This window comes from Myxocyprinus asiaticus, chromosome 26 (assembly GCF_019703515.2).
Source record: "Myxocyprinus asiaticus isolate MX2 ecotype Aquarium Trade chromosome 26, UBuf_Myxa_2, whole genome shotgun sequence".
NCBI classification, from domain to species: domain Eukaryota; kingdom Metazoa; phylum Chordata; class Actinopteri; order Cypriniformes; family Catostomidae; genus Myxocyprinus; species Myxocyprinus asiaticus.
The window spans coordinates 40,315,770-40,340,545 of record NC_059369.1 but is presented as its reverse complement, the minus strand read 5'-3'; the positions used below and the strand labels follow the sequence as shown (position 1 = coordinate 40,340,545).

General features: G+C 38.7%; 1 protein-coding gene across 2 annotated transcripts in view; it reads left to right on the top strand.

Moving 5' to 3' along the window:
* The window catches only part of LOC127416898 (rho guanine nucleotide exchange factor 17-like), a 108,234-nt gene extending 88,578 nt beyond the window's left edge, over positions 1–19,656 (top strand). Inside the window, exons 5-21 of one of the 2 annotated variants that reach the window (XM_051656489.1) lie at positions 546–662; positions 1,115–1,207; positions 3,060–3,236; positions 5,108–5,158; positions 5,250–5,359; positions 6,093–6,178; positions 6,284–6,402; positions 6,532–6,739; positions 7,295–7,556; positions 7,879–8,120; positions 8,313–8,553; positions 9,769–9,855; positions 9,944–10,011; positions 11,139–11,287; positions 11,776–11,950; positions 14,735–15,007; positions 15,769–19,656. In XM_051656489.1, coding sequence (XP_051512449.1) covers positions 546–662; positions 1,115–1,207; positions 3,060–3,236; positions 5,108–5,158; positions 5,250–5,359; positions 6,093–6,178; positions 6,284–6,402; positions 6,532–6,739; positions 7,295–7,556; positions 7,879–8,120; positions 8,313–8,553; positions 9,769–9,855; positions 9,944–10,011; positions 11,139–11,287; positions 11,776–11,950; positions 14,735–15,007; positions 15,769–15,980 — 2,670 coding nt within the window. In that variant the 3' untranslated portion in view covers positions 15,981–19,656. Of the gene's footprint in view, positions 1–545; positions 663–1,114; positions 1,208–3,059; positions 3,237–5,107; positions 5,159–5,249; positions 5,360–6,092; positions 6,179–6,283; positions 6,403–6,531; positions 6,740–7,294; positions 7,557–7,875; positions 8,121–8,312; positions 8,554–9,768; positions 9,856–9,943; positions 10,012–11,138; positions 11,288–11,775; positions 11,951–14,734; positions 15,008–15,768 lie in introns of both variants that reach the window. The other variant, XM_051656488.1, reaches the window with a different exon arrangement.
* The last annotated feature ends 5,120 nt before the right edge of the window (positions 19,657–24,776 follow it).

Genomic DNA, 24,776 nt, shown 5'->3' with positions numbered 1-24,776 from the left:
AGAAACAGTTACAGTTACTCAAACCAGCTCGTCTGGCACCAACAATCATACCATGGTCGAAATCACTGAGATCAGTCTTTTTGCCGATTCTGATGGTTGATGTGAACATTAACTGAAGCTCCTGACCCGTATATGCATGATTTTATGCATTGCACTGCTGCCACACAATTGGCTGATTAGATAATCACATTAATAAGTAGGCATACAGGTGTAGTGTACCTAATAAAGTGCTCGGTGAGTGTATATGAAAGTATCATGGTATAAACATCTGATTGCATCACTGTACCATGGTACCGCCATAGTACTGTCTTGTGAGCAACCTGTAAGCACTCATCGATTTAAGTTTTACTTGGTCCTTTAGCGGGATTTGAAGCTTGAGTTAAACTAGCCTTCATTCTGTAAACATCTCCAATTAAAGTGTACTCAGTCCTTCAACATACTGCCTTGCAAACTTCTTGAGGATGTTTTGGAGGCATACAGCTATTGTGTGCTTAGCGAATGTGTTTGTGTGCATTTCTGATAATGTTTCGTCTTTCTTTTCACAGTTTTCCAAAGAGATCCTTGCCAATATTTATTCAGCATACATAGACAACTTCATGAACGCCAAAGACGCAGTGAGAATCGCCAAGGAGGCCAAACCTGCTTTCCTAAGGTTTCTAGAGGTATACTTTCGTCCTCTGTGTGTTTGTGTCTTTTTTTTAACACATATTACAATTATTTCAATTTCAATCAGTATTTAATAACCATCATTGTTTTTTGTTTGGTAAGTAGCCATGTAAAAAGCAGTATAATGTCAATCGGTCATCATCGCAAAATAACTTTATTTTTCAATAATGACAAACTGTACATTACTCCTTTCATACATCAGTAGATATTTTCAGCTGAATCATTGCATGTTTTTGTTTGATGTGTCCACTTGCATTGTAAACTCAGTGGTTCGAGGGTTAATGTCATCTAGTGGTAATGCTGAGTTCCAACTGAACGCTAAATTAACTAGTAAAGCACGGTTGAATAACTGCACATATGCATTTAAAATCCCAACAAGGTCAGTTGTACATCTAAACTTTGCTATGTTTTGTTTGTTTCTCTGTCATTCTGTCTCTTTCCTCTTCAGCAAAGCATGCGTGAGAACAAAGAGAAACAAGCTCTGGGTGACCTGATGATAAAGCCAGTGCAGCGGATTCCACGATACGAGCTGCTAATCAAGGTAACACTAAACTTACCTCTTTATTTTTGTCTATTATTATATTAGGGTTTTCTATATATTTTTGCTGAAGATAGGAAGTTTTTGCTAAATAATATGAAGTTTTTGTTAATGACTGCACCTAACAAACAAAACAAAACTCTGCTGCATTACACTGAGTAAACAAGACGTGACATGATAAAGTGTCAATCGATAAGTCACATCTCTTCTCATGTTAATCGGAGATTTTGTCCTATTCAGCCGCAAACACCAACAAGATATTTTGTGGATTGTTTGGTTACTATTTTGCCACATCATGCTGCCTACCTCCACCTACAGTTAAATCTCATTGGTTCAAAATCTTGCTCCACATAGTTGTTTAGTAGTGAACATGAAATCATAATTTACCCTATTTACTTAAAGGTAAACCACTTATTAAGGCAAACCTACATATTTAACCCTTATGTTGCGTTCCGGTCATTTTGACCCAGGCGACTTTTTTTTTTTTTTTTTACAGTCTTTTTTTTTTACTTATTACAATTGGAATAAAATTCCTTGACTTTGTTCACATATGGTGTCTGAAAACACATACACAGACACAAAAAAAAATTGACAGTTTTCATTACATTTTACTGGTTTTTATTTCACTTTGTTGCACTTGTTGTGTTCCCGGACATTGGAAATGAATGGATTAGACTACAAAATGCAGAAACATTAAGTGTTCAGGAGCACCACAATCCTTTAGATGAGCACATATGTGGATGTTTTTGCACACACAACGTTCTCGGACATGTGCACACATTATCTTTCATACAAATTTTAAAACTTGCTCCGCCATATATAATACAAATATGTCATATTACAAAAGTAAAATGGGTTGTGAACAGTTTCATGTTGCCTAAAGGAATAGTTTACCCAAAAATGAAACTTCTGACTTCATTTACTAACCCTTTTGTCATTCCAAACATATATGACATTCTTCCGGAACACAAAATTAGATAACTTAACGGTAATTTAATCCAGTCCTGTTGGTTGAATTCAATACAATGACAGTAAATGGTGACTCACTTTTTACTAAAAAGTAGTCTATGCGGCACATTCCAAGTCTTCTGAAGGCATACAATCACTTTGTATGATGAACTGATGTAATATAAGTTCATTTTCACTCAAATCATTGCTAAACTATGTAAACAGTGCTGAATCCAATATGGCTACGACGTTGATTGCTTCAAACCTCATTTTTGGGTTAACTATCCCTTTTAACATCAAATATGTTCTTTCTGTGTGGGATTTTGTCGCTTTGTATAGTATTTCTTTTTTTTTCACCCAGTTTGGAACGCCCAATTCCCAATGCGCTTTTAAGTCCTCATGGACGCGTAGTGATTCGCCTCAATCTGGGTTGCAGAGGACGAATCCCAGCTGCCTCTGCGTCTGAGACCATCAACCCGCGCATCTTATCATGTGGCTTGTTGAGCGCATTGCCACGGAGACATAGCACGTGTGGAGGCTTCACGCCATCCACCGCGGCATCCACGCTCAACTCACCACGCGCCCCACCGAGAACGAACCACATTATAGTGACCACGAGGAGATTACCCCATGTGACTCTACCCTCCTTAGCAACCGGGCCAATTTGGTTGCTTTGGAGACCTGGCTGGAGTCACTCAGCACGCCCTGGGATTCAAACTAGTGAACTCCAGGGGTGGTAGCCGGTATCTTTTACCACTGAGCTACCCAGGCCCCTAGTATTTCGGTTTTAGTTAGGACAGAAAAATTACTTGGTTAGGACACAATGTTATATTTGTCTTTCTAGTTAGCTCCTGTAGTTTTAAAGTGACAGTCTGTGCTAAAGTGTATCTCCATTTTTGTGTGTCAGGATCTTCTAAAACACACCCCTGAGGATCACCCAGACTACTCATTTCTACTGGATGCTCAGAAGAACATCAAACGATTGGCCGAAAGGATTAACAAGGGCCGACGTAGTGCAGAGGAGCTGGAGAGAGAGACACGCATCATGCAGGAGATCGAAGCTCACATAGAGGGCATAGAACATGTGAGAGACAAATATGGTGTCGCACCTTAGACACTTCATTTACAGCTCTCCCCTCTGGCAGCTACAAAACCGTTTTAGGGTGTGTTCACACTTGGCAGGTTTGGTTTGATTAAAACAAACTCTGGTGCGATTGCTCAGTTAGTGCGGTTCATTTGAACAAGTGTGAATGCTGCCATCCGAACCTTGGAAACAAGCGGACCAAGACCGCCTGATTAGTGGGTCTCGGTCCGCTTCCAAACGAACTCTGGTGCGGTTCGATTGATACATGAACACAGCATGGACCAAAGACATCTAAACAGACCAATAACAGGGAGTAATTTGCCTAATACTGACCTCAAGGTTACCTGGTTCTTCTCATCATAGGACCTATGTTGCCCATTACAGTTCGGTACAGGTGTCAGAACCGCCGTCAGCCATCCTTGCAGCATGTCTTAGTTTGTGTGTTCAACAGAGGAATTCCTGGCGCTGTTTTGACTCCTTTACACATTTTATTAGCTCTTTGTTTGTTCTCAGCTGGTAAAAATACCACCATATATACATTTATAAATATAACGAGCGCATTTCACCCAGCAGCCAGCATTGTTTTGGATGTTTGGCAAGTTCCGTCGTAAAATATACGTCATAAAAGCTGTCCAATCAGGTTGTGACTTTTTCCTGATGCCTTTTGTTTCGTATCTTTAGGTTCGGTGTTAAAAATGCCAGTGTGAACGCTAAGCGAACCAGGACTAAATGTATCATTTTCTTTTTTGGTCCGGACCAAAAGAACCAAGAGAACCGAACTACAAGTGTGAACACACTTACACAGTTAGTGTGGTGCGCACCTGAGTTCGAATGTCGTCAAAGTTTGTTTGGGTGGTGTGAACGCTGTTTTCGAACTCGGGTGCGCACCCGCAAACCGCACCCGAGTCCACTTGAAAAGGTGGTCTGGTTCATATGAGCTCAGGTGCGGTTCGCTGCTAATATGAACACAATTGTACCAAATCACGGAAGTTATTGATGACGCATAATTCGCATCTTTGCAGGAAGACTAGATATTGCTCTTGTGTAGAAATTTGTGAGCGAATCAGTTTTTTCAATGAATCAGTCTAACTAGTTCAATAATGGTCTGAATGATTAATTAGCGAATTGATTGGGTTACAAAATGATTTCTAAAAATTCTTAGGTCAAAAGTGTGGGAACCTTAGGTGCGTCCCAAACCACACACTTCTGCACTATTCTGTAATATACTACTGTAAATTAGAGTATTATGCTAATACTGAAAATGCAACAAAAAGAAGTGTTCTGTGAGTACCCGGATAATGCCCTCCACGCTTGCGGCTTGCAGTACGTAGCAGAAGGGGCAGATTTTACCTTGAATAAAACCTAAATAATGGAGAATGTAGCAACTAGTAAACCTTCAGTGAAGACAGCACCTTACAAATGTCAGTTGAATGACAGTTGAACATCAACCCTTGCTGTGTGAATATGTACGTTATTTGAGTTAGAAGTGTTGAACTGAGGTTAGTTAATGCGCTAAAGCTAGCGGCAACACATTGCATGTGTTTGAAACATCATTTCCGTCAGCTGTTAAACGGCGAATGCTTCCGTGTTGTAAAAAACATCGTGTTCCATTTGAGACGACACTTCACTTTTCAAATTCATGCACTATATGGCTGAGTGCATAGTGTAGTGTGTCATTTGAGACCCAGCTCCTGAGTCAGTTCCCACCTTACCTTTTTTTCCATTGAACATTGAATATCACTGCAAAAGGGATTCGATTGGTGTATCATGTTGACTTTAAATATTTACAACTGATATCACAAGAACACAGTAGTACTGTATGAAGGCTAGTATGTCCTCAGCCAATGTCTAACAATGTCATTTCCTGTCAGATCCTGAATCCCCAAAGGAAGTTTCTTAGACAAGAGATGGTGGTAGAAGCGGTGAGCAAAAAATATGTTCCTTGTGAACGAAATAAGATCTCTTCCATGAAGATTATGAACTCCCTAATTCTCTGACCCTCTCCGTACGCAGAAAACAGTAGGCGGTAAGAAGGACCGATCTCTCTTCCTCTTCAGTGATCTGCTCATCTGCACCACTCTTAAGAAGAAGTCAGGAACTCTACGCAGAAGTTCCATGAATCTGTGAGTATCTGCTGCACGTTTGCCATTTTCTTTTAATAGCTCAAAGATGTGATGAGGGCCTGGGAAAACTGATGTTTGGATTAGAAACCTCAAGACTCCCCTGAGCTGTAGTGTTCTTCAGGCAAAAACAAATGCTGTTTACCTTCAGAATCATACTGCGCCCTAGTGGACAGTTAGAGAAATAGTACATTTAAAGTCTGCATCATAGGTCTAGTAATGCACACTATAAAGTAAATTATTTTTACCAGCCATGAAACTGTTTTGCATTATTTTTCTGATGGTAAATTTTTTGTTGCAACAGATATTTTCCTTATGTCTTTAAATTTTAATTACTCGCATCTCTTACTTTGGCAAGGGTCAGACTACCTACCATGTATTCATGCTCCAAATGCAGTTTATACAGTTCCTATTGGCCAGGCTTTGAGTAAACAAAATCCATCAAAGCCATTTTGGCAGGTTTTATATACTCGTCAAAGCCATTTTTAATTATATTTGGCTATTTTAATAACGTGTTGATTTTGTTGCAATTGGTACACAGGACACTCAATGCTGGTTACCTGTAGTTAAGCGTCTTGATTAAGGAAAAAATGTTGATTGTTCTTGTTATCTACAATTGCTGGGTTTGCTACAATTGTTCAGTTACAAACTAGATCTTTATCCCATGTTTGAAGTGTTATTTACTGCAGACTGATATTACAGAGTGCTCACGGTCTCTCCATCTGAACTCTTTCAGGTATTCTGCTGCTAGTGTCATTGACACCTCAAGTAAATATAAGTTCATGTGGAAACTGCCTTTAGAAGACTTGGAAGTTGTTAAAGGTAGTAATATCATTTCATACTGTCAACACGACATGATCAACACTAATTTTTGTCATGAAGGATCAAGACATCTTTTATTAACCCTGTTTAATTTCTTCATGACAGGCTCTAATCAAGCCACCAACAGAGAGAACATCCAGAAGACCATCAGTCGTTTGGATGAAGATCTCAGCACACTTGGTCAGATCAGCAAACTGTCAGAAACGCTTAGTTTTCCTCATCAGGTCCGTCTATCTTATGATTTACAGTAAAATGTTGTTTTTATCAGTTTTCAATGGTAACGTGATGACTTCTTTGAAGAGTCTTGCCCTCAGAAGAATGAAAGCTAAGTTCTAAACATCTCTCTCTCTCAGAGCTTGGATGATGTGATAAAGGATCTGATGGCGTCAGTTCATCGTGAGCTGGCTGAGAAGCAGTCTCTGGCCTTTAGCATGACGTTATTGCCCACTAAACTGGAGCTCAGCTCCCCCTCAGCCGAGAACACCTTCATATTTGAGTTCAGCAGTCCTGATGCTCGCAGTAACTTTGAGCAAGCGTTCGAGGAAGCCAAAAAGAAACTCGGTAAATATTGCACCACCTGCACTGACCCGCTGTTTCGTTTGTTTTTTGTTTGTTTTTTACAGTATATTGAAAGCAATCCAATTAAACATGTGCTAAAATTCCTGTTAAAGTAAAAAGGGAAAGAAAATTTGTTTCTGATTCTTCTAACAGTAAATAAAGAATCCACAGTATATACAACATCTAAACAATACTTAGAGACACTAAACTCTGTGTAATTACATTAGGCTGTATACGTTCCTTAAAACACAGCACATATTTTATATATTCTTGGAAAAACCCAACAAATATTCTATATATTCACAAAAAGCAGCACATATTGTATGTTAATGAAACACGTGTTTTGTATATTCATGAAAACCCAACAAATTCTGTATACATTAAAAAAAAGTATATATTCACAAAAAGCATATACGGTATATATTTTTAAAATTCCCAACACATGTATACATTTCTTTTTTTTTTAAAAAAAGCCAATAGTTACTATATGTTTATGAAAAGCTCTGCACGAATGTTTTGTATTCATCAAAATCACCGTATTTTTCATCGTCTGTCTAGCCATGAACAAGGACCAGTGGGACCCTGAGTTCCTGAAGGCCATCCCCATCATGAAGACCCGCAGCGGGATGCAGTTTTCCTGCGCCTCACCGAGTCATAGCTGTCCAGAGAACACGTATGAGGTGTGGGTGTGTAACAGTGACGGTTACGTGGGTCAGGTGTGTCTGTTAAACATCCGTGATGAGCCGACAGTGGAGGCCTGCATCGCTGTCTGCTCGGCTCGCATCATCTGCATTGCAGCCGTACCGGGCCTGAAGAACAGGTGAGTGACTCACCTGAGAGCTGATGTCCCAGAACACATCTGTTTATGAGATAGAGTCAGGATAAATTCCCCAGTTAAACACTAATAATAGATTGTTAACAGTGCACCATGAGAGAATATGAGAATCCCTGTACAGAAATCACACGCTTACTGCTAATGATGTGTAAAAGAACATTCTGGATTATTTTAAACTTAATATTGATGTACTGTACTGTATTTGTGGCTATGTGTCTAATGACAAATTATCAAAGGCAACAATACCTTACTGTGTATATACAAATGGGAAACACCTTTAAAGTAAATACACTATTTGTTACAGTAGAGAACGAGTTGGCCATTCCAACCTTTCCGTCCCGTCTGAGTCGAACCCTACGGCCTCTACTCAACCCCAGCTCCACATCTCTATCTCTGGCTCGTCTCTGGAGCTCAACGAGCCCCCTGTAGAGCCTGCAGCAGAGCTCGTGCCCTTCGACAGTGATGATACGGATGATGAAGACTCTCCCAGTCCTTCATCCACACTGCAGAGTCAAGCATCCCATTCCACAATCTCCTCCAGCTTCGGCAGTGAGTTTAAACACAGACTCACACATTTACCGAGAGTACGCTAGCAAAATTGTTAGCAAATAAGCACTTGGTCTGTTCCAGTGCAACACAACACTGTCCATTTAACTCCATACCCTAATATCATATTTTTGTTACCTCATATCAGTAATATAAGATGTTTTTTTTTTTGGTGTGTGTATTTGTTTTGGTCAGATGATGAGGCAGCGGTGTCTAAAGACATGGCCACAGAGACAACCAGCTCTGAAGAGGAGCAGGAGTTTCCTGTGCCCAGCTCTTATGGAGCCCCTCGGCTCAGCGCGGACAGTCCCATGGACGGACGAGCCATGCGGCGGTCCAGTCGAGGGTCTTTCACCAGAGCCAGCCTGGAGGACCTGCTCAGCATCGACCCAGAGGCGTACCAGAGCTCTGTTTGGCTCGGGACCGAGGACGGCTGGTGGGTCCACGCATGACTTTAGTGTTATGAGGTTATAAACAACATGAAACTGCATTCACAACGCCTTTAACTTCCATAATGTGATGTATTAACAAGTGAAACAAGTGTAGGGTAAAACTGGACTTTGTCTATAGGAATTTGAATGGATTGTGAAAAATAGGCAATTCAGTTATTGGTTAATATAATTTTTCCTCACCCACTTGACCATGTCAGTAGAAATTTAGATGAAAGATTAAGAAAACAATCGTTTCATTTAGAATAATGTGCACTGATGATGAATCAAGCACAATGAAATTAGGGACATTATTAAAGTAAATGGATCTCAAGGCAGTTTGATACAGTATATTTTAATTAGATAAATTAAATCACAAATAAACAGAATCTAAATGATTTGAGTGTATATTTTTTTATGATCTGTTTTGCATTATATTATGTAATAATGTTTTGCTTATGTTATTAAAGTTATTAGAAAGTGTTGCCAGATTTCGTTAAGACAGCATTTAAAACCCATGAGCTTAATTACAAGGAGTAGCTTGCAATGATGCAATCGCATTTTACGGCACAAAACAAAATCTCTCCCTGCTGTTTCCCTTTGTTTGGAGTCTGATTCTCACCTCAGATGACCTACATCAGACTTCATTCCCCCTTCACCATGTTCCCAGAGACACTTATCTCATGTCACTGTCATTATCATCCCCCGACCTGCCTGTGTCCTCGCAACAAGTCACTTTCCATATAAACATTTACTCCCTTGCTGTATCTCTCTCTCTCTCTCTCTCTCTCTCTCTCTCTCTCTCTCTCTCACATCCTTCTTCAAACAAGCAGGTGTGAAGCCTTTGTTCATACTTCACTGACAGTCGACAATCATAACAAACAGAGAAAAAAGATTAAATAAAAACGCTGGTCATACTTGACTTGGAATACATGATTCTGATTGGTCAATTGCAGCTTTCTTTTTGTAAAATTGGTCAATGTCCCCATCTAATGATCTGATATTTCCGGGTATTGTGAGTCATCTTTCGTGAATGCATTATGAATTAAAAATACTTCTAAAATACATTATGTACACAGGTTTCAAGTGCCACCAGAACAGTAACTTGTAATTTTATTTTACTATACTTCTCAGTTTTCCTCAAATACCAATGAACAAATCAAATTGTGATGTGCAATAAGCATAATCATGCTATAATTATGATTGTATCACTGTTTTTACAGTATTCATGTGTACCAGTCATCAGACAACATCAGGAACCGTAAGAACAGCATGAAGATGCAGCACTCTGCTTCTATCTTGTGTATACTGTAAGCAACCTCTGTCCCATTGAGCTGTTGCCATGGTTACATATGTAGCGTCGGCATGGAGATTGAACATCTTTTTTTGTTTTTCCAGGTATCTTGACAACAAAGTATTTGTGTCTCTGGCAAACGGGGAGGTGATAGTGTACCATAGAGAAGCAGGTGAGTACAGATTCATTAAAGGGATAGTTCACGCAAAAATTAAAATTCGCTCATCAATTACGCACCCTCATGCCACCCCAGATGTGTATGACTTTCTTTCTTTTGCTGAACACAAATGATGATTTTTAGAAGAATATCTCAGCTCTGACTCCATATTATTCCAGTGGTTAAATCCATGTCTTCAGAAGCGATTTGATAGGTGTGGGTGAAAAACAGATCAATATTTAAGTCCTTTTTTACTATAAATCTTCACCTTAGACCAGCCTCGACCAGTAGGTGGTGATATGCATGAAGAATGCGAATCGCCAAAAGAAGAAGAATGTGGAAGTGAATGTGGAGATTTATAGTAAAAAATGACTTAATTATTGATCTGTTTCTCACCCACACCTATCATATTGCTTCTCAAGACATGGATTTAACCACTGGAGTATTATGGATTCATTTATGGTGTCTTTATGGGCTTTTTGGAGCTTCAGCATTCTGGCCACCATTTACTTGCATTGAATGGACCAATAGAGCTGAGATATTCTTCTAAAATCTTTGATTGTGTTCAGCAAAATGGAAAGAAAGTCATACACATATGGGATGGCATGAGGGTGACTAAATGATGAGAGGATTTTCATTTTGGAGTGAATTATCCCTTTAATGTCAACGGAAGTGATTGAAAAGTTTTGGTTTGGTTTGCTGCTCTTAACTGGTTTAGCTGGCCTCCCAGCTGGTCAAACTGGTGTTTAGCTGGTCGGCCAGCAAGTCTATCAGCCTGACCTGCAAAAAAAGTGCCCAAAAATGCCTTTAAAATGGTCTAAAAGACCAGTCTAACCTCAGTGGCCATGCTGAGAGACCAACTAACCACTTTTCGGGCTGTTCAAACCAAACAAGTTCTTGCGCTAAAAAACATAGGGCAAGGAATAGAACAGACACAGATGTCTTGTAGAAGTTGAAGTTCTTTTAACTTGACATGGCATCTAAAATATGCTGCACTCCTGCGACCCTAACCCTAGCATGTTCGGTGTGAAGTTGAACGGCCCCTTAGGCTGGTTTAAGCCAAAGGGAATATAACCATTATGAGTTATTTACAAAAACTCTGTCCCTTGGTTTTATTTTGTTTCTGTCGTTCTGTATAACAGGAAGTTTCTGGGACCCTCAGAGCTCTCAGACGCTGTGTTTGGGTTCTTCAAGTGGACCCGTGACCAAAATGGTTCCAGTGGCGGGAAAATTGTGGTGTGGCTGTCAGAATCGGGTTCTTATCGTCAACACCAGCACATTAACACAAGAGGTAAGAGACAGACCACAGGCAGCTGAGGTCTGGAATGACACTTTTGACTATCACCATAAACTCTGATCCATTTTGCAGCTTATTCTGGCCAAGAAGCGTCCACTTAAAGAAAGAGGTGACTGTCTGATTGACATGTAAAGCAACCACCCACAGTGTGCTTTTGTAATAAAAACTGGTACCATTGTTAATAATAACCTGAACGATGTTTCCCGGAGGACAGAGGAAAAACCAGTGCACCCCGACTCCTATAAATTGCATAAAGCCAACCAATCAGATTTGAGCTTGCGACTTTCTTTGTGTGCAGTATTCATCAAACAGTCTTTGAGTGAGTAATGAGAATTATAACAATGTTTAGACTCTTTGAACAAGAAAATTGCAACAAATATTCATCACCTTTATTTGATTTCTGAAGCAGTGACTCAAGTCACTCAAGGTTTATGTATAATTGTAGCTTCACATTTCATTATATATTTTGTTTTCTTTTTCAGCACTCATTCCAAGTGGGTCAGGACAGCGGGCGCTGCATCACTAATATGGTGTGCTATGGCAAAGGCGTGTGGATCGCTCTGCAGGGCAGCGCTCAGGTGCGGCTGTATCACGCCTCCACCTACGAGAGCTTGACGGAGGTTGATGTGGCCCCAGCTGTGCACAAGATGCTGGCAGGTACTGCATAGTGTGCATTCATTAAAATGCACCGCAGCACGCTTCTACAGGTGCATTAGCTGTGAAAGGTGATCCGATCCTGGTGAGGGTTGGTATTACATGCTTTGTGCTCTCTTAGATGAGGTGATGGATATTCAAGTTCTCTCTCAATTCTTTCTGACTGTGCTTCAGCTATTTTGCTCATAAAACAATGGCATTATTTATTAGTAGTGTTTCCTAACTTAAAGGGATAGTTCACCCAAAAATGAAAATTCATTATTATTTACTCACCCTCATGCCATCCCTGATGTGTATGACTTTCTTTCTTCAGCAGAACACAATGAAGATTTTTAGAAAAGTATCTCTGCGAGTGAATGGTGATCAGACCTTTGTAGCTCCAAAAATCATATAAAAGAAACATGAAAGTAATCCAAATGATTCCAGTGGTTAAATCCATTAAATCCATCTTCAGAAGCGATATGATAGGTGTGGGTGAAAAACCGAACAATATTTAAGTATTTTTTTCTCTAAATCTCCACTTTAACTTTCACTTTCAGATGTGAAAGTGAAACTAAACAGGCACCATATGTGACTTTCAGATGTGAAAGTGAAAGTGGAGATTTAGAGTTTTAAAAAAAGGGCTTTGTTTTGATCTGTTTCTCACCCACACCTATTATATTGCTTCTGAAGATATGGATTTAATCACTGGAATTTTATGGCTTACTTTTATGATTCCTTTATGTGATTTTTGGAGCTATGAAGGTCTGATCACCATTCACTTGCATTATATGAACCTACAGAGCTGAGATATTTTTCTAAAAATCTTCATTTGTCTTCTGCAGAAGAAAGAAAGTCATACATATCTGGGATGGCATGAGGGTGAGTAAATGATGAGAGAATTTTTATTTTTGGGTGAACTATCCCTTTAAGGTTTGGGAAAACCTCAAACCCTAAGTATTAAACTTTGATGCATAACTTTTTTTGTGCTAAAGACATCAGTGATAGCTCAAATCATGCAGCTCATTGAGAAGAGGTGTGCTATTAATTTTCTGTGAAATCAGTGCACATTAGACGTAAAGATAAGCAAATAAGAATCCTAAATACTGATTGAGGGACTGAGCCATATCTAGGGACCAGAATATCATTGGGATTGGGCTTTTTTGTCTTAGGCCTGTAAGCAACCACTCAGAACACCCTAGCAACCACATAGCACTCATAACGTAGCAATGAAAAATATTTTCATGAAATTTAATCTAGTATTCAGCTATTCCAGTCTCAATACAAGCTAAGCTCAATCGACAACATTTGTTGCATATTTTTTTTATTAACATAAAATATTATTACGTCTACCTTTGTTTAATAAAAACAAAAAAGAAGCAAAATTCTTGGTTACAGCAAGGCACTTACAATGGTGGTGAATGGGGCCAGTTCATAAACATTAAAATACACACTGTTTCGTAAGTATAGCTGCAAGATGTATAAACATTATACAGTTGTGGCCAAAATTATTGGCACCCTTGTTTTCAATACTTTTTGCAACCTCCCTTTGCCTAGATAACAGCTCTGAGTCCTCTCCTATAATGCCTAATGAGGTTGGAGAACACATGGCAAGTGATCTGAGACCATTCCTTCATACAGAATCTCTCCAGATCCTTCAAATTCAGAGGTCCATGTTGGTGGACTCTCCTCTTCAGTTCACCACACAGGTGTTCTATGGGGTTCAGGTCAGGGCACTGGGATGGCCATGGCAAAACCTTGATTTTGTTGTCAGTGAACTATTTTTGTGTTGATTTTGTGTGTGTTTTGGATCATTGTCCTGCTGGAAGATCCAGCCACAGCCAATTTTAAGCTTTCTGGCAGAGGCAATCAGGTTTTGATTTTTTTATCAGTTGGTATTTGATAGAGTCCATGATGCCATGTATCCGAACAAGATGTCCAGGACCTCTGGCATAAAAACAGCCCCACAATGTTAAAGATCAAGCACCACATTTAACTGTGGGCATGAGGTACTTTTCCAAATGGCTACCTCTCTGTGTGCGCCAAACTCATCTTTGGTGTTTACTGCCAAAAAGCTGTTTTTGTTTCATCTTACCATAGAACCCGGTCCCATTTGAAGTTCCAGTAGTGTCTGGCAAACTGAAGACACTTGAATTTGTTGTTGGATGAGAGCAGAGGCTTTTTTCTTGAAACCCTCCCAAACAACTTGTGGTGATGTAGGTGACGTCTGAAGTTTTGGAGACTTTCTGACCCCAACTAATTCCTGCAATTCTCCAGCTGTGATTCTTGGAGAATTTTTGGCCACTCGAACCATCCTCCTCTCCATGTGTGGAGACAATATAGACATGCGTCCACTTTCAGGTCGATTTTTAACATCTCCAGTTGATTGGCGCTTCTTAATGCCATGATGGTGGAAATGGTCATTTTCAATGCTTAAGCTATTTTCTTATAGCCACTTCCCATTTTGTGAAGCTCAACAACCTTTTGCTGCACATCATAACTTTATTCTTTGGTCTTACCCATTGTGATGGAGGACTAAGGTAATTTGGCCTATGTGTTACCTCATATTTATACCCATGTGAAACAGGAAGTCATGGCTGAACAATTGCATGTTCCCTGTCGCCCAGGTGTACTAAAAAATGTAAAATATGAATGGGAATATACTTCAGTTCAGATATATTTTACTCATAAGAATTTCTAGGGGTGCCAATAATTGTGGCCAATGTGGAGAAAAATATTTATTTAATTATGAGAATTTACAAAATGTACCAGAATAATATAAATTGCCAGTCTCATTTTTCTTCGTAGGTTCTGATGCTATTATCCGCCAGCACAAAGCAGCGTGTTTGCGGATCACCGCTCTGTTAGCATGCAAAGACCTGCTGTGGATTGGGACCAGTGCAGGGGTGGTCCTGACTCTGGCTATCCCACCCGTGTCCTCCAGCACTGGGCCAGGCACTGTGCGCACTCCCCTCGTCCCCATGGGCTCCGCTCACGGACACACCGGACACGTCCGATTCCTCACGTGCATAGAGCTGCCCGAGGGCTTCGACGTCAACTTCCCTCCTCAGTCAGAGTCAGGTTTGTTGCACTTTCAAGTAAAATCCCTCAGTTGGGTGAATATTAACAGAAGACATTTGTACATAATTTAGACCAATTATACATAGAACACAATTTAAACCTAAATCTAACTTAATATTGTTATATTTCTATGAAATACAGACTTTGCTGCTTATGTCAATTTATCTTGTTTTAAAGAAGTTTGTATATTTTTACTGGAAAACAAGACAAAAATGCTACACAAAAAGAAAATTTGAGCTGAAATGACATTCTATTTGTAAGAAAGAGACCACGGAGTCTCCAGAAACAGCTGAATACCACCTTCGGTTTGCGCCAGAGTTCCATTGGTGTTTATGTTCCGAAAATGACTGACTGCTCATTATCCCGCTTATTACACGATTATTTGCCAAAAAAAAGTAATAAATGCACATGAAATATTGGAATATTTGAGTTGAAATTATTTTATTAGCTTGCTTGTAAAGATCGCATCGTGATAGCAGAAGTAGGAAAGATGATTTTCCTACTTTTTCCATCTTTCATCTTGACTTCAATATCATTTTTTCCCGGAATCTGTGGTCAATATTCAGAAATGTTAGATGACTAGATTAGATAATATCTAATAATATTGGATTGTGATTCGTGACCTAAATATCGATATTATATCGTATCGCCAGTTACATGTACCTTGTGATTCCCACCCTTAGACTAGATGGCTCGATTGACCAATCAGAACTGAGTATTCCAGAGAGCACTGTAATAAGAACTTTTATTGTTTATTCTAGTGAACTCCACACAGAACAACACTGAAAACAGCGCTGAAGGTTTGCAGAGAAGAGACTCCGCCCGCCGGCGCGCCTCCACCCTCCTGCCTGTTAAATCCAACCTGCTGGGCATCAGCGGCGGTGATGGCTATGAAGACTTCAGACTGACCAATAGCAGCGAGACAGTGGGGCGGGACGACAGCACCAACCACTTGCTGCTGTGGCGTGTGTAACAGAAGACCCGCTTCTGTTACACCCCTCTTCAAACAAGCCACTGGACTAGCTCACGCACTTCCCCCTGAAACCCACCCCTTCCTGTTCTCTGATGCATCTGAGACATAAAAAATGGGGTGTTCATTTCCGTTAAGTTGTGATATGGGTCAGTGCTCTCTGTCATTTAGTTTCTTGGTGTAAGAAATCGATCATGCTTGCCAAGTGGTGTTTCCTGTGAGTGCTTTTAAATATTGTGTTAAACTCAAAGAAAACTTTAGAAACTGCATTAAAAGAAGACAGAAAAATGTAAGTAAGGATTGACCGGAAAACAAGAGAGAAAGTAAAAGAACATTGTATAAGGAACAATAAGTAGGTGGTTGAAGGAATAGTTCACCCAAAAATGAAAATTCTCTCATCATTTACTCACACTTATGCCATTCCAGATGTGTATGACTTTATTTCATCTGCTGAACTCAAATGAAGATTTGTAGAAGAATATTTCAGCTGTTTTGGTCCATTCAATGCAAGTGAATGGGTGCCAAACTTTTGAAGCGCCAAAAATCACATAAATCAGCATAAAAGTAGCCTAATCCATGTGACTCCAGTGGTTAAATCAATGTCTTCAGAAGTGATATGATAGGTGTGGGTGAGAAACAGATCACTTACACATTCTTCTTCTTGTGTTTCTGTTGATTCACATTCTTCATGCATATGGCTCCTTACTGGGTGGGGAGAACAATTTCTAGCAAAAAAAGTACATACATATTGATCTGTTTCTCACCCACACCTATCATATCACGTCAGAAAATAGGGTTTAAAACACTGGAGTCGTATGGATTACTTTTATGCTGCCTTTATGTGCTTTTTGGTGCGTAAAATTCTGGCACCCATTCACTTGCATTGTATAGACCTACAGAGCTGAGATATTCTTCTAAAAATCATAATTTGTGTTCTGCAGAAGAAAGTCATACACATCTGGGATGGCATGAGGGTGAGTAAATGATGAGATAATTTTTATTTTTGGGTGAACTATCCCTTTAAGAGAATAATTTACCCAAAAAGGAAAATTCTGTCATTTACTCACCCTCATGTTGTTCCAAACCCGTTTGATGTTCTTTTCTCATTGGAACACAAAATGAGAAAAGGTAAAGAATGGACTGGCCAGCTGTACTGCATCTTTCCATATTACAGTATGAAATGAATAGGGACTGTTGCTGTTGTGCTCCAAAATGACTAAAAAGGATATAAAAGGACTCGTAGAATATATTCTGAAGTCTTTAGAAGCCATATAATACCTTTGATGAAAAAAAAGAAGACTAATATTTCCCTTCACTGTAGCTTTCAAACTAAATATAGCGTTGTCAATGGCGTGAACACAGTAGTGTTGCACCAAGTTTGAATCGTGATGCACCAAGTTTGAATATGCATAAGTGTGAATGGGAGCTCCAGTGGAGGGGAAGATTATCTGTGAATAAAGACTTAAATTTCTATCTGTTTCTAAACATATGGCTTGGAATATAGTGCTCTAATCGTATGGACTACTTTTATGGTACTTTGTTGATATTTTAATGAGCTTGACAGCCACAGTCCTCATTAACTTACATTATATGGAAAAGAGCAGGCAGTACATTCTTCTACATTTCTTCTTTTATGTATCCCCTGAAGAAAGAAAGTCATACGGGTTTGTAAATTATGACAGAAGTTTCATTTTTGGGTGAGCTGTTCTTTTAATGTTTTTACGAGAAAGAAGGTCAAAGTTATAGATGGATAGAAAGAGCATTTGAAATGCATCACAGGAGGGAGGGTGGATTCTGACAAAAGTAAAAAACACTTTTACAGTCAGAGTGGTCAACTACTGGTCTATTTAGACTGTGATTTCGTTCAAGAATGAAGATGTTTTTGTTAAACCTCTCAGTTGCGCCATGCTGGACGAGATGAGGGTTAATCGTAAGTAACCAATGTGCAATATACGGCTAGAGTACCTACAAACAGCTATACATCACACATACACTCACTGTTTAGCCGCACACACACTTTACTACTCTACAGTAATCAACAGACTCGCAGTCAGAGTTATTAAACACTTTCATTTTATTATTTTGGTTATCAAATCATTTTGTATGTATAAAAAAAAAAGAGATTTCACTACATTATGTAAAAGAACAGCAATGACATTCCATTATACTGTGTAGGTATTGTGACAAATTCTTTTGTACAGTATTTATGTTTTTTCAGTTTTATTCATAGCTCAGTTTTTTTTTTTTTTTTTAGCACTTAATTTATAAATATGATAGTCTGCCGTTTTTCTCTACTGAAAGATTTTGTCGCACAACAAAAATTTGAGTCAGTGAGGTCGTGTTTCGTGAGTTCGATTAAATAATTATACAACATTGCAGCAGATCTCACAAAGAAATGACGGGTCATATTTCGCCCCAAAATCAAAAGAGAAAATACTAAATTCTATTTTGCAAAAAGAAAATTAAAATAAAATAAAAAGTCACAATACAAAAGAAATCTTAATGGTTCTTTAAGTTAGGCTTAATTTTCTTGATGCAAAATATTATGTCTTTCCTCATTTTGAGGTCAAATATGACCTGGATGTTTCTTGACCGTTTTTGTGAGATTCACATTATGATAGCTTTGTAGTTTATCAATGTTTTTTTTGTTGGTTTTTTTTCAGGAAAGGGAATTGGATGATATCGTTAAAGAAATTGTTCATTGTGACGTGTTACAGTACATAATGCTGATTTGACATGTAGAGTTTTGAGTTCGAGAGAGACAATCTGTGCTTGATTGTTAATGTGTCTGTTTAGATTATGACACATAAAATGAACACATACATGTTACAGCCTTTTCGTTCATTGTGGAGAGGGAATTAACTGCTAAACCTCTCCGCTTGCACCTCATGCCAACAGTTTGATTGGTTTGCTGTGAAATGAGCAATTTCAGCTGCCTTGGTTGCTCTGGTAAGAGCCGAACATCTGAAAGATGTAGTCAGTCACAAACACACCCAAATGTGCGCTTACCTGAATCCATAATCCACTAAATTCCCTGTGATTTCAACAGGATGCATGTGAGGTCATATGATTTGCTCCAACCAAATAATGCAAGGAAATTTACAGGCATAATTTCAAGGTTTAAAAGTTTGTTTGTAGACATGAATGTTAGTGCCAAGAACTTGTGGTCTAATTCTTTACCTGCAGGAAGAAACTGTCAAAGCATTTCTGCTACTATTGAAAATAAGAATCGACTTTGCCTTATTATATTCAAGATCCACAAAGAACCATATTTTCTTAAAGTCTGCATTGGAGAGTTTTGTTTTTTAATCAAATAGCCAAATCAAATTGAGTTGAGACTGTTGTAAGTAACCCTCTATTCCCTTTCTAGTGAAAAACGTCCTCAATGTTTATTGTAAATATTGGTATATATTGCCTTTTCTCTGTACATAGTGCTCTCACGGTCCACAAGTATTCAAATGAATCTAATGGCTTGTTTTTTACAAGTATTGTGTCTATTGTTTTTTCCTCATTTGGCATGTGCCGTCTCATTTAAATTAAAACTATTACAGGATTTTAAAAGAAGAAAAGAAAACCAGCTGTATCAGTCGACGTGCTTATTTCACATCGTTTTCCTGTTACATGTCATATTTTGCCACTGTGGGTTTCTTTGTAATTAAACATTTCACTGATGACAGAGTCCTGACGCTTCAGTTACCTCATTTATACAAACAGGCTCACACAGGATCTCATTTATGGAAATTATAGGAATCAAATGAGTCACGATTCATGTCAATGCTCAGTGCTCCAGCATGTTTTAATGGCAATATTTGTTGCGTTTCCTTCTGACATGCAAATGAACCTGCAAAGCACTATACTGTAAGTGTTATTCGGCTCTAACATTGAGTGCGTTTATATGCGCGATCTTACACTGATTATGGTTAATAAACAGACATCATGTAAGGTCATGTAGATGGCTTTCCTTTCTCGGGGTCAGGTCGTAATCGGTTTCGGCAAAAAACAATCGACACAGGTTGATTTTGATGCTCATTGACCCCACCCATGGGCCTGACTTTACTTTGCTTAAATGAGTTCACTTTTACTATATAGCTTTTACTATATAGGGGGGGGGGGCGGGACATCAACAGGTTAAACTTTCTAAATTCTTGCCAGTAGTTCATGCAGTTATTTAATGCTGGTTAATGTTAAGGTAATAGAGGTTGCTGCAATAATAGCACATAATGATTGAAAAATGTGAAAAAGAAATGCCACTGTTGGAATATGTCAGGATGCTTTGGTGAATTTGACCTTCAGATTTTCAGTCAAAAACTGGGTACTGGCAGAGTTTTTTAGGGGAGGGCACTTTCTCATTCTAGAGGGCATTTTATTGGACAAACCATTGTGAAGCACAAGATGGGTCATCAAAATGCATCTGCCAGTGGCGGATTTAGGCATGGGCGACATGGGCAGTTGCCCAGGGCGGCATCTTGTAGGGGGTGGGGCACGAGGCCCTCCCGGTCAACAACTTTGGGGGCGTGTTGAAGCGGGATTCGCCCAGGGCACCCTACCAGCTAGAACCGCTACTGGCATCTGCTTTAACTTTTTGTCAACTTTTATAAGTACACTTGTACATAGATGACCTCAAAGCTAACGTAGACTTCATGGTGTGTTGAACACTGATGTGAACATATCTTGCTAAAATTACAACCCACACAGCACTAACCCCGTACTTGTGTTGCTCATAGCTTAATAGCACAGTGTTTTGAATAACTCTCTAGTGTCCATACAAACTAAATGAAATACACAAGGCCAATTCACATCATTGCACAGAGAACTAGTTGTGTGGCAGCACAAAGAAAGCCTTATAATCTCACGCAATGGACATTCATCGACCAAATGCAGTTCATGGCTTGCGTGAAAGATCGGGTTTTATTCTGACGCAGTTGGTGTATAAGAAACCAAAGAATGATGTAGACTTCTATTAAAGTTTTCTCTCAGGTTACAGAGTAACTTCAGGTCCATTCAAACCATAAACCTTATCCTCTCTTACAATCATATAATTAAGACCCAAACCATCTTTTAAGGTCTTTAGAAGCATCAATGGATCAAAATACGCAAATAAGATCACTTGAACATGAACATTCTGTATGGGCGAGGAGAAAAAGGATGTTTTGTGAATGTTTGGGCCACTAAGTACATACATTATTAGTCACAGGTTTTGAGTTGACACTTGTGTCTAAATGAATATGATTGCAAAATCTTTGTTTTTGTTTGTTTTTTTAATGGATGAATTGGAGTAGAGAGTAAAGGAAAAGCAGCCAGAAAGTGTCCAGCATATATGGAAACTCCAATACTGAATAGTTCACCCAAAAATGAAAATTCTTTCATAATTTACTCACCCTCATGCCATCCCAGGTGTGTATGACTTTCTTGCTTCTGCTGAACACAGATGGAGATTTTTAGAAGAATATTTCAGGTCTGTTGGTCCGTTAAATACAAGTGAATGGTGACCAAAATGTTGAAGCTAAAAAAGCACATAAAGGCAACATAAAAGTAATTCATACGACTCCAGTGGTTTAGTCCATGTCTTCTGAAGTAATCTAATCGATTTTGGGTGAAAACAAACCAAAATGTAACTCCTTTCTCACTGTACATCTTGCCATTACAGTTTCTTGGCACAATCATAATTTCAAGATTGATTACACTTCCTAGTGCTTAACACATGCGCAGAGTGCTAGATGGCGCTAGGAAGTGCAGTCAAGCATTGTAATCATGATTGCCAAGGAGACTGCTGATGTCAAAATTTATAAAAAGGAGTTATATTTTTGTCTGTTCTCACTGTAAACCCATTTGGGTCACTTCAGAAGACATGGATTAAACCACTGGATTCGTATGGATTGCTTTTACGCAGCCTTTATGTGCATTTTGGAGCTTCAAAGTTTTGGTCACAATTCACTTGCATTGTATGGACCTACAGAGCTGAGATATTCATCTAAAAATCTTCGGTTGTGTTCAGCAGAAGAAAGTCATATACATATGGGATGGCATGTGGGTGAGGAAATAATGAGAATTTTCATTTTTGGGTGAACTATTTCCTTTAAAAAGCATCTCAGGACGTACCTCATGCAGTTGGTTGAGAGAATAACCAGAGTGTGCAGAGCTCTAGGCAAAGGGTGGCCACTTTAAAGAAGCTAAATTATTACATAGTTTTGATTGAACATTTTTGGTCACTTCATAATTTCCATGTTTCCATTTGTGTTATTTGATGTAGGCCCATTCTAAAATGTGGAAAACTGTAATAATACACAATGAGAATGCTACTGTAGACCCTGCACTCTGACCCCAGCCTAGCTGGGATATGTGAAAAAGAAGAATTTCACTGTATATGTGTAAATGTATAATGTGATAAAGAAAATTATTAAAATTATTATTTAATTATTATTATCTTAAAGGAATATTCTGGGTTCTGTACAAGTTTAGCTCAGTCGACAGAATTTTGTGGCAAAATGTTGATTACCACAAGAAATTATTTTGACTCATCCCTCCTTTTCTTTAAAAAAAGAAATAAATATCGAAGTTACAATGAGGCACTGTACAATGGAAGTGAATGGGGCCAATTTTTGGAGGGTTTATTAGGAGAAATGTGAAGCTTATTATTTTATAAAAGCACTTACTAATGTAAGTTATTACATTACTAATGTAATTCGTCTGTTAAAACGTGTGTATTATTTGAGCTGAAAAGTTGTTTTTTTTTTTTTTTTTAAAGAAAAGGAGGGTGACTCAAAAGTAGCCTACTTTTTGTAATAATCAACATTATGCCACAAATGCTGTTGACTGAACTTAACTTGTATTGAACCTGGAATATTATCTTAATTCCTACCTTATTTTCTTTCATTCTGACTAAAATCAACAGCCAACAAAAAGTTAGGCCTATTTGTTGCACCACCATGTGCTTGTCTTTAGTGTTCACTGTACTGACACTGATAGTTTCCCCCATGTTCTATTCAGGCTGTGAAGTGACGCACCCAGAATGACGAGCTGTTAGTGTGAGAATTCCGTTAAACCGCCCTGCTGCACGTGCGCTTGGGGCACGGGTGCATTCCACGCATAGACTCGTGAGCTGAGAGAGAGAAAGAGAGGAGATGGGATTAAAGTTATCAAAAGAACAGAGTATATGAAGACCTACTTCATTTGTCTTTTTTCATAAACTTTCCAATACAGCAAAACTCCCCTATTTGCAGTGACCCCAAATTTGCAGTGCCACTTAAACAACAGTTAAAAATGTCTGAATATTAACAAATTAAATAATAAAATATCAAAACAAGTGTCATGTATTTTAAAGAAAGATAGCACAAGCACACTTTTTAGGTAAAATCTTTCACAAAAAGAAGTTAGTTAGGTTAGGCTTGATTTGATTAAACAATAAATGTACTGTTCAAAGCAAAGACAAAAAGTATTGTGACACTTTGTGGTTGTGAAATGTTAGTATGTCCCTATATTTAATATGATGAACTAAACCTGTGTGAACTTTGAGGGGAACTGAATTCATACATCCACTAAAAATCACCTTGATACCACCTGCTTAAAAGTAACTGCAAAAATGACTCAGATAAGTAAAGTTAGTTCTAAGAAAAACTCTAGCATCATTTGTTTGCAGATGCCAGATGCAGATTTTATTTATCTAATACAGTGACATTAATTTACCGTATTTTGAAGTGTGACTTAGAGGTAAGTCTTCAAATGCTTTTTGGGGCCAAAAACAAAATGCTGGATAACCATGGCACTCTTATTAATTAAAAAGCCTTTATTATCACATGGCTTAATACAAAAGGTAAAACAGCTCTCATACGCATTTTGGTGTGAGCCTTCCTCAGGGAGAGTAAGAGTAAGCCACTGTATAGTCTACTTGGAGAAAATCATGTCACAGTGGCAGCAAAATATGTTTGCAGGTCTATGTATGCAATAAGAAACTCGGATTGGGAATTTGATTTATTTTACCATATAGTTTTATGTAATTATTCATGTTATTAAAGGAATAGTTCACCCAAAAATGAAAATCCTCTCATAAATTACTCACCTTCATGCTATCCCAGATGTGTATGACTTACTTTCTTCTGCAGAACACAATCTGAGATTTTTAGGAGAATATCTCAGCTCTGTAGGTCCATACAATGCAAGTGAATGGTGACCAAAACTTTCAAGCTCCAAAAAGCACATAAAGGCAGCATAAAAGTAATCCATATGACTCCAGTGGTTTAAGCCAGTCTTCTGTAGCGATCCAAACGATTTTGGTTGAGAACAGACCAAAATGTAACTCCTTTTTCACTGTACATCTTGTAATTGCAGTCTCAAGACACGATCATGATTTCAAGCTCGATTACACTTCCTAGTGCTTGATGCATGCAGAGTGCTAGATGATGCTAGGAAGTGTAATCAAGCTTGTAATCATGATCGCAAAGGAGACTCCAGATGTCAAGATTTATAGTAGCAAAAGAGTTATACTTGGGTCTGTTTTCACCCAAAACTAATTGGATCACTTCAGAAGACATGGATTAAACCATTGGAGTCTTTTGGATTACTTTTATGCTTCATTTCTTCTTCAGAATACATTCTGTGTATAAACTGTAATACTACTGTACACACTGTTTTGGAAACCCACTGTAGGCTGCTCCAATGGTCAGACGAAGAAGAAACTGCACTGCAATGAATGAAGACAGACAGACAGTGGGGGAGAGAGAGAGAGAGGTGGGGTGAGTACAGCTCATATTACAGTACACACGCTATGACGTGTTTTTCTTTCTTTACTTTGTGTCGGTTCAA